Genomic DNA, 10,751 nt, shown 5'->3' with positions numbered 1-10,751 from the left:
GCTTCCCTGGTGGCACAGTGGTTAAGAATCCGCCTGCCAATGCAGGGGACATGGGTTTGAGCCCTGGTCCAAGAAGATCCCACATGCTATGGAGCAACTAAGCCCGTGCGCCACAACTACTTAGCCTGCGCTCTAGAGCCCGCGAGCCACAACTACGGAGCCCACGCGCCTAGAGCCCATGCTCCGCAACAAGAGAAGCCACCGCAATGAGAAGCCCGCGCACTGCAATGAAGAGTAGCCCCCATTCGCTGCAACTAGAGAAAGCCCACGTGCAGCAGCGAAGACCCAACGCAGCCAAAAAATAAATAAATTTTTTTAAAAAAAAGAATTTTTTATCATTAGATAACTTTTTTTTTTTTTTTTTGCAGATAGGATGCATTATAGAGGATGAATTAAAGAGAATACCAGCAGTAAAGAGATCAGTTTGTAATCTATTGGAATAGTCCTGGAAATAATGATGAGGCCAATGGTTGGGCCATGAAGTGGAAGCGGATTACACAACTGAGGGACAATTTAGAAGTAGAATCGTTAGGCAGATTAGATAGAAATCAGGAAACCATCTACTATAGAATTTTTGTTCGGGCAGATTATCTTATCCACCTCCCCGTTGTTGGAGATGAGACCACTGAGACAGTCTTGTGTCAAGTGAATATGCATTAAGCCACATCACTGGTTAGTGACAGAACTGGGTTCCTGACCCTAGGATTCTCCCATATTTGCACCTCATTCCCACTGTGGCTCTAACAATTTTTTTCTTTAATCATGCTCTGATCTTACATTTGTTTACACTTAACAGTGCACTTTAATGTACATTATCTACTTTGAGGTTTTCAGCAACCCCATGACATAAGTAGAATAAGCATTATTATCCCCTTTCTGAAGGCAAGAAAGCCAAGTCACAGTGGGTGCTATGCTTATTCAGAAGTTGCTCAGTTTTAGCATTACTATATAAAATCTTACTCCTTAAGTTTTTCTTTTTACAATATATGGAATTTTATAACTGGTAGATTTGTTGATTGATTCATATAGTAGATGCACTCCTGAAATTGTCTCTAAGCTTAGATTTTGCATGCATTAGTGTAAGGTGGTTTTGGAGTTGTTTTTGTTTTGTCATTTGGTGAATCATTTTGCAAGTAGAAAAAATTTATGCCTAATAAACTCAGATTTTTATAAATTGGATTCATTTAAAGCAAAGCATATTCTTAAGTGCTTAATCTTATGAAATATTATTGGTATCACTTTTTCTGGTGGACAGTATATCATAGAGGACTTGGTTTAAATACCAATTTCATTCTTTTTTTTTTTTTTAAATAGCTACTTTATTTATTTATTTATTTTTGGCTGTGTTGGGTCTTCGTTTCGTGCGAGGGCTTTCTCTAGTTGTGGCAAGCGGGGGCCACTCTTCATCGCGGTGCGCGGGCCTTTCACTATCGCGGCCCCTCCCGTTGCGGGGCACAGGCTCCAGAAGCGCAGGCTCAGTAGTTGTGGCTCACGGGCCCAGTTGCTCCGCAGCATGTGGGATCTTCCCAGACCAGGGCTCGAACCCGTGTCCCCTGCATTAGCAGGCAGATTCTCAACCACTGCGCCACCAGGGAAGCCCCCAATTTCATTCTTGTTTGTGAATCCTTGGGCAAGTTGGCAAACCTGTCACCCTCACTCTTTTGACTTCAGTTTGATATAATAAAAGTACTTATTTACAGGTATTGTGTTAAGTGAAACGATGTTTACAAAGCATTTAGGACAGTTCCTGGAACCTAATAACTACCTGATACATTTTAGCTCTTAGATTTTTATTTCCTGTTTTTATGCTAACCAATTATGTAATTATAAATATTGTTAGAGTCAAAAGTAATGAAGTAACATTTGCTGTGAGTTTTGCATCAAATAATTTCTTTAGGTTCAACAGCACTAATATGATTTATATTTATAATACATACATAAAATATAATTAGGAAACAAGTATGGGCAGTTCCTACACTAAAGTACCTTCCTTCCTAAAACTGTATTTTTTTTCCATAATCCACATGTTCTGTATTTACACGTAGTGTTTAATTGGTATAATATTAAAAATCGTTTTTTCTGATTCAGAAAGTCTTATTTTTTTATTCTAAAATCTTTTTCTATGGGGAGTCAAGAAGATATTGAAACTTATTTGATACTACTAGAACATTCAAAAACTTGTCCTTTGCAGCTTCAGTCTCAGAAGAAAGTAAATATTAGACCATCTTGAGACAAATGTTTCAGTTCATTATGTTAAGTGATTATATAATACAGACTTCTGGTGTTTAAGGAATGATCAAGGTGTTGAAACCGAGGTTCATTTTCATAGAAAGGCCAATCAGTGATATTTCGCTAACTCTGTTCAGGAAATTATAGACATAACTATATTCTGCTTAATGCACTGACATTCTTGTTAGGTAATTTATCAAGATGATAAAGTTCTTCATGAAATCTATTGAATTATTTGAGTATAAAGCGTAATTTATCCAAGTAAAGTATTAATGATTCCCACTTTGTACTCATCTCTTCAGCTATATTTTTTCATCTTCACACTCTTCGACATAAAGGAATCTTTCAGTATTTATCCCTTACATTCATTTTTAGGTGTATCGTGGTTGGTACTGATTTTACCAAATTTAGATTTCTAATTTAAAAAAAATTTATGGTCTATGAAAACAGTGTTTGTTAATTTACTTTGTATTTTAGGCAAGCCAAGTTAGATCTGAGAGTTGCAGCAGCAAAAGTGGAAGAGTTAACTAAAGTGACTGAAGATCTTCAAGAACAGATGCAAAAGAAGGTATCTTCCTTTTTCTAAGGCAGCTGGATGCAGATGCCTGTAGCTTTGTTTTCTATGTATTTTATTGTTGATCTGTTTTGGATTAGGTGTTAAAGAGGATTGCTGGAAAATGAATTAATCATTTTATTGTCCTCAAAATATGAAATATGAAATTAGGAAGCTAAATTGTAACATTTGAAATAACTTTATTTCTATTCACTGTACCCTAAGTCAATAAACGTCACAATATCATAATCATCCATAAACACATCATTACTGAAATGCATGTTAATGTAAGATCAAGTTTTAGTTTGTTGGTTATATGTAGATGGAAAAGGAGTATTTAATCCTACGTTTTGTTTAATACTACATTTTGTGTTATTTATTGGCATAAAAGATTGGTTCTTTTTACATGTAATGGGGAAGTTTCAAGAAGGTGTCAAGGAAAGGTCAGGCTTTAGATTTAGATGGATCTAATTATTAAAATTCTAACTCTGGTACTTACTAGGTGTGTGACTTTTCTAAGACTTATTTCCTAGTCTGTAAAAGTTGGTTATAGATTTCCAATAATGGTAGACTTGTGAAAGGCTTATGCAAACCTTCTCATAGATAATAATAATAGTTATAAAAATTGGATAAAATTTTTTTGAAACACTGCAGAGCACCCAAAAACAGTCACTGAAAGAGATAAGAATTATGAGTTTTTAACTTTCTGACCTGAAAGTTCTCCTTAATTCCCACAGCTATGGCTTCAGAAAACAAAAGCTTTATATGCTCTTATAGTAGTGCCCAAGATCAAAGTTTAGGACTAGAAAAGCAGTTGAAAATTTAAAGAAGAAATATTGGCAGCAAGAGAACCACACACAGAAAAAATTGAGACCCAAATTCTGAATGTTAACTCTGACCAAATCCATGGCTGACAACCAAACTATGCTTATGGGAGCTGGAGAGGGTCCCCAGGAAACCCAGTGAAAAAGTTGGCAGAGACCTGAGAGACATCTACTCTTGAAAGATAGAGCTATATGGAACTAGATGTTTAGGTTTTGCTGCTTTTTATAATTGAGTGCATTCCCGAGATGTGTGCAACTTGAGCAGCCAAAAGCTGAAGCATCAATGTTTGAAGTATTAGTGGACAGAACCCAAAGCTGGCAGAGCATTTGGAAATTACAGGGGAATCTGTAAGAGCAACAAAGCCACAAAGAGGAGGAGCCCTACCTCTGCCCAAATCTTGACGGATCCTCAAATTATGCAGGCACAGTGAGTTCCCTGGGAGCCTAGTTAGAAGAGCAACAGTGGAAAGAAATAAGAACGCATCACAGATGCCAGCTGCTGCACACTGTGGGGGACACACTTCAGAGTTTGAATCTAGGTAAGAGAATTGCCTAACTGAACAAAAAAAGCTAATAATCTTCGAAAAAACAAAACAGAATCCAGAGAAACTGTGATTCATTATCTTTATTATCCAGTTTTCAATCAAAACTTACTAGACACCAAAGTATGACTGGTGGGGGATGGGGAGGAAGAAGAAGTTGATAGAAACTCATTTTCATTGAGTTTGGATTTAGCTGTTGGATTTAGCGGGCAAAGGCTTCAAATAAGCTATTATAAACATGTTCATGGAATTAAAGAAAATCTATTTTTAAATTAGAGTAAAATAAGATTTTAGTGAAGGAATGGATAGAGAATGTTTAATTGAGAACTAGAAAATAATTTTAAAAATAGAAATTCTAGAGTTTAAAAGTACAGCAACCCAAATAAAAATTTCATTAGATGGGCTCAAAAATTAATTGGAGTGAGCTGAAGAAATAATCAATGAACTTTAAAGCAGATCAATAGAAATTTTCCTGTTCAAAGAATAGAGTTTAAAAGATGAAAGAAAAATGAACAGGACCTCAGAGATCTGTGGGACAATATGAAGCAAGCCAATCGAAGTGTAATTGGAATTGCAGAAGTAGGGGGCAGAAAAGATGTTTAAAGAAATAATGGCTGAAAACTTCCAAAATTTGGTGGAAAAGATTAGCAGATCCAAGAAACTCAGTGAACCCTTAGTATGATAAACACAAAGAAAATCACTTTAAACACATCATGACAACACTGACAGCCAATTATACAGAGAAAACTTGAAAGCAGCAACAGAAAAATGATATGAACAGGGAACAGAGTTAAGAATAATGGCTAACCTCTCATCAAAAAATTGTGGAAGCAGAAAACACTGAAGTAATATATTTGAAGTGCTGACGGAAAAAAATGCTCATTAAGAATTCTATGTCCAGGGACTTCCCTGGTGGCGCAGTGGTCAAGAACCCGCCTGCCAGTGGAGGGGACGCGGGTTCAATCTCTGGTCCGGGAAGATCCCACATGCTGCAGAGCAACTCAGCCCGTGTGCCACAACTACTGAGCCTGAGCTCTAGAGCCCGCGAGCCACAACTACTGAGCCCACTCGCCCTGGAGCCCGCGCGCCGCAACTACTGAGCCCACATGCCACCACTGCTGAAGCCTGCGTGCTCTAGGGCCTGAGAGCCACAACCACTGAGCCCATGCTCCGCAACTACTGAAGCCCACGTGCCTAGAGCCTGTGCTCCACAACAAGAGAAGCCACCGCAATGAGAAGCCCGTGCACTGCAACAAAGAGTAGCCCCTGCTCACTGCAACTAGAGAAAGCCTGCGCACAGCAACGAAGACCCAACGCAGCCAAAAATAAATAAATAAATAAATAAATAAATAAATAATTCTATGTCCGGTGGAACTGTACTTCAAAAATGAGGGCAAGCATAGCACAGGGAGATCAGCTCGGTGCTTTGTGACCACCTAGAGGGGTGGGATGGGGAGGGTGGGAGGGAGGGAGATGCAAGAGGGAAGAGATATGGGAACGTATTGTATATGTATAACTGATTCACTTTGTTATAAAGCAGAAGCTAACACACCATTGTAAGGCAATTACACTTCAATAAAGATGTTTAAAAAAAAAAAGAAAAAAAGAAAAAAAAATGAGGGCAAAATAAAGGCATTTTCAGGTAAAGAAAAACTGGGAAATTTTGTCGCTTAGTGGAGCTGTCCTTCAAAAACTGCTGAAGGAAATTCTTTAGGCTGAAAGGAAATGACACCAGGTGACAACTCAGATATAGGAAGAAATTAAGAGCAACAGGAGTTGTAAATATGAAATAATACATGTACATAATTTATGTTTTCTTTTCTCTTGTCAATACCTTAAAAGACTTGACTGGATTTATAAAGTATGCACATACAGTGTATGACAACAAAGGCAGTAAAACCTAGGATGTTTCATGGTAATAAATACACTGTAGCAAGGTTCCAGTGTTTTCTCTGAATTAATATTAACTAAATAAATTGGGATAAGTTAAAGATTCAAATTACAATCTCTAGAGCAACCACCAAAAAATAATTCAAAGAGATACAGCTAAAAGCCAATAGAAGAACACAACAAAAAGTAGGATAGGATGAACAGGAAATTTTTTTTTGAGATGATACAAATAAAACCTATTAATTTATTTTAAAGCGTCACTATTTAAAGTAGAAATATCCTATGACTATAATGGAATGCAGCATAACCTAGCTAAGAGAACATATTCTGAGGACATTATCTGCAAAACAAATCCCTGTGTTGTTGTTTTAGACTTGCGCTATAGAAATAGTTGGAATATTGATAGAAATCCATACGCAGTGACTGTTTTGATTTTTGTTTTACTAATATAGAATTGATAGTGAGGTTCTCCTCCCCCTTTTTTAGTATATGCATGGTTTGTTTCCAAAGTAATATTGCTTTAAACTTACATATGAAATTCTAGCAATATAGTAACTTTACAGAGTGAACTGTTTTCTTTATGCTGTTTAATGATGTATTGAATTTTTACAAACTAAAAGTAAGCATCCAGTTTCTTTATTTTCTAGGAGGAGGATATGGTGTCTGCCCAAGGAAGAGAGGAAGCATCAGATAGGCGCTTACAGCAATTACAATCTAGTATAAAACAATCAGAAACAAGGTAAATTGCTAAATACATCTAGCTTTGTCTATAAGCTTCAAAAGTTATTCCACATTAGAGTTTGTTTATGATTTATGATATCATCTAGAATATATATTTTATAAATGCTAAACAAACTATAATCATAGGTTTAAAATCTGGTTTGCTGGACATTGTTTATTAAAAAAATCATATTCAAAAGATTGAACATGTGTTTTGAACATATATTCAAAGATCATTTTTGTCTTTGCCTTTTCTCCAAAACAGTAATAGTCAAGTTTAGTTAATCCCCAAATCAGAAATGTTCTTTTCATTTTAAAGCAGAAAAAAAAATAGCGAAGTTGGGTAAAAATTATATAGAAAAATCATTTCTTACTGAGAAATACTTGAGAAATCATTATAGATGTTTTTCCTGGAGTCTTATGGAACAAAAATTTTCAGTTACCTTGGAAGGTCTGGGCTACTTTTTAAATATATTCTGTAGCTTTGTCTTTAATTGCTGTCTTAATGCAGATGTTCATTCTAGAATCTTTTGTTGTTGTTTTCTAGTCCTTTTTGGATATTCCCTTAAGGAACTTGAAAATTGTCATTTGTAATCTATTAAAGATACAGTGACTACAGCACATAAAATCACATGGTTTATAGCTGAAAAATCTACTCTGTGATTGGAATCTGTTACACTCAGAAATAGTTTACTGATCTGAGGACATCAAAAATTGAGATCTCAGTTCTAGTCACAGATCCATGGCTAATACTCTTTGTTCAGAAAAAAATTAGTGTCTTTGAGCTTCTGTTTCTTGTTCTCCAAAATGCTAATAAAACTAATTTCTTTGCTCACAGTGGGTTCAGAACTAATTGATTTTAACTGCTAACTTGAGATTCTGATGAAAGATGTTGTCATTTTTAAGTGCTAGGGTTTTTTGGGTTTTGTTTTGCATTTTTCTAAACTTTTCAACAGTTGAATGATTATTTGACTGCTTTCTTGAACTTTTTTGTTAACCTTAGAGAAAAGTCTGTGGTTGTAGATTTTTCATTTGTTATTTTAGTAGCATTATGTGCTATGAAAATAAATGCTAGAGACTTGAAATAGTGAAATCTGAATATGTAAATTTCAGTTCCTTTGATTCTGATAGTATTTCATAAGGAATCAAGTTGTTCATCAGTGCTTTAAGTTGTCTTTTTGGTACTGAAGGCTCTGAGATTTGTGTTGCTTTTTTTTCTGCTTTTAGTATAAAGTTATAATATAACCTAACTGAAAGCTTCCGAAAAAGAGATTATTGCATACGTAAGAAAATCTAAGGATATTTTTTAAAGTTCAGTATTCAGCTAGCTGCCTCTGAAAAGAAAATTTTTACATTGGCTGTCTTTTGGAGCTATTAAGTTAATGTTGTTTCTATTATGATTTTAAAAAGTTATAATTTAAAGTTAAAAAAACTCTTGTATTTTTATATAAGAGAAAGCAGAATTATTAGTGTAGTTGATATGTGTCTATAAGCAATGTTCAGCCAGTGTTTTAGGTATGAATATATCCTGTTTAATGGAACTACTAGCTATGGAAAAGCTATGTTTTTAATGGTCATCTTTGTTCCATAAAATCAGACACTTTGGCCTCAGTAAATACTTACTATTTGAGTTATTAAAATTATATTTATTATTTATTTATAAAATTATCATTTGTGATCCTTTCAAATGCCACAAACACCTAAGAAGCATAAATCATTTTCTCCCATCTTCCAAAAAAAAGCCTCTGCCTCCCTGCTTTTTAGATGATTCACGGGTACTGGGAATTATCTCCAGGGAATGCCAGTTCTCTGGGAAAGACTGCTGATTTGTATATGCTCTGTTGAATAAGGTCAGAGTGAAATGAACAGAATTGCTTTAAACCACCTCTTCATATTTTTTAATTTGGTGTTTCTTTCAAAGTAAGAATATGCCAGTAAGACTAAGAATTCGAACCATTGTTCTTTCCTTGTTGTGATTTGTTGTCCCCCCCCCTCCCCGCTCCCATTTTAACGGATACCATTCTTCCTCAGCTTCCTGAGTACACATAGAAGGTACATTTTTTTAAGACATTGTTTAGAAATATCTTTATTCTACCTTTAAAGGTGATAGTTTGGGTGAGTAATGAATCGTAGGTTGGAAATCCTAGGTTTTAAATCATTTTTCCTTAAAATGTTGACATTTTCCTCATATTATCTAGCTTCCAGCTGCAGAAAAAAAAATTTCCTTTGTCATTCGAAATTCCTGCTTTGTGTGTTTGACCTGTTCCCCCACCCCCGCAGACCCCGTCCCAGAGACTTGCGGGATCATCTACCCACGACCTCCACAGTTAATATTCTACAATTGCAGATGTGCACATTTAGTAAGAATTCGTCTTCATTCATTTTACTGGGGACATTTAAATATAGAAATTCATGTTCTTCACTTCTGGCAATACTTTCGGGATTTTTTGTTGAATAATTTTTTTTCTCTGTTTTTTCATTTTTTCTTTTAGCATAATATTAGTTGGATATTGGATCTAATGGATTGATTCCCTAATTTTCCTGTTTTTTCTCTCCCATTTTCCATTTCTTCATGTATTTTCTCCTTTCTTGGGGGTTCCTTTAAATTTTCTTCTAACTAACCATTTGTTGAATATTTTATTTTAGCTATCATAAATTTTTTAAAGAGCCATTTCTTATCCTCTGAATGTTTCTTTTTCTATAGTATCTTAGTATAAATGTTATATCATCTCTTAGTAAAATATATGAAAATATTTTTAAGGTTTTATTCTGCCACCTGCATTGTCTCTGCTTTCTCTAACATTCCTTTTTTCTTTGTGCCTGTCTGTCTTCCTTCCAAAGGCTTGGTGATCCTTTCTATCCATTGATATTTAAAAATAAGACACCAAAGTGCCTGCTTCACCAGCACATATACTAAAAACTGGAATATACAAAGAAAATTATCATGACCCACACTCAAATCCATGAAACAGTCCATGTTTTTAAAAATCAAATTCACAGATACAGAGAACAGATTGATGTTTGCCAGAGGCAGGGAGTGGGCAGGGGTGGGTGAAATAGATGAAGGTGGTCAAAAGGTGCATACTTCCAGTTATAAAAGAAATGAATCACGGGGATGTAATATACAGCATGGTGACTATAGTTAATAATACTCTATTGTATATTTGAAAGTTGCTAAGAGAATAGATCTTAAAAGTTCTCATCACAAGAAAAAAAATTGTAATTGTATATGTGATGATATCAACTTGACTTATTGTGGTGATTATTTCAAAATATATGCAAATACTGAATTATTATGTTTACGCCTGAAACTAATACACAACTGTCCCTCAGTATGCACTGGGTTTTGGATCCAGGACCCCTGTGGATACCAAAATCCGTGGATGTTCAAGTCCCTTATATAAAATGATACAGTGTTTGTATATAACCTATGCACATCCTCCTGTATACTTTAAATCATGTCTAGATTACTTACTAATACAATATAAATGCTATGTAAATACTTGCTGGTGCACAGCAAATTTAAGTTTTACTTTTCGGAAATTTTTAAAAAATATTTTCAGTCTGGTTGGTTGAATCCTGTAATGTGGAAACCACAGATATGGGGGTTGACTGTAGTGTTGTATGTCAATTATATCTCAATTTTTTAAAAAAATAAGACACCATAAAGTAGATAGGTAGGTAGGTATGTATAGGTGGGCTTATAGTCTGGCAGACTTACTATATTATGTTTAGGCAGTGAGCTGACTCTTTCCTTGGGCAGTCCCCAGATATCAGAATCTGAGGGTACTCTTTCTTGAGCCAGTTTCTCCAGAGTAGGATCCATCAGTCTTTTGACGTGGGCTGGGAATGGAAGTGCACAAGCCTGAGTGTATTCCAAATCCTGAAGAAAGAGTCTGGGGGGTGATAATGTTCAATATGCAAACTTTCCTTCAGTACCCTGGGTTTTGGTATGTTTTCTCACCACCAACTTAACTTGAAATAACAGTGCCT

The 10,751-nt window shown here is 35.3% G+C and overlaps 1 protein-coding gene across 2 annotated transcripts in view; it reads left to right on the top strand.

Moving 5' to 3' along the window:
* Positions 1–1,606: 1,606 nt before the first annotated feature.
* The window catches only part of LOC309621848 (sodium channel and clathrin linker 1-like), a 121,719-nt gene continuing 112,574 nt past the window's right edge, over positions 1,607–10,751 (top strand). For both annotated transcript variants that reach the window (XM_082409176.1, XM_082409175.1), the window contains exons 1-2: positions 1,607–2,797; positions 6,686–6,777. In XM_082409176.1, the coding sequence (XP_082265302.1) occupies positions 2,786–2,797; positions 6,686–6,777 (104 nt within the window). In that variant the 5' untranslated portion in view covers positions 1,607–2,785. The remainder of the gene's footprint in view (positions 2,798–6,685; positions 6,778–10,751) is intronic.

The sequence above is a fragment of the Balaenoptera borealis genome (genome assembly GCF_965194805.1).
Source record: "Balaenoptera borealis genome assembly, contig: HAP1_SCAFFOLD_1069, whole genome shotgun sequence".
NCBI classification, from domain to species: domain Eukaryota; kingdom Metazoa; phylum Chordata; class Mammalia; order Artiodactyla; family Balaenopteridae; genus Balaenoptera; species Balaenoptera borealis.
The sequence above is the reverse complement of the archived record's forward strand: the minus strand, read 5'-3'. Positions and strand labels throughout refer to the sequence as shown.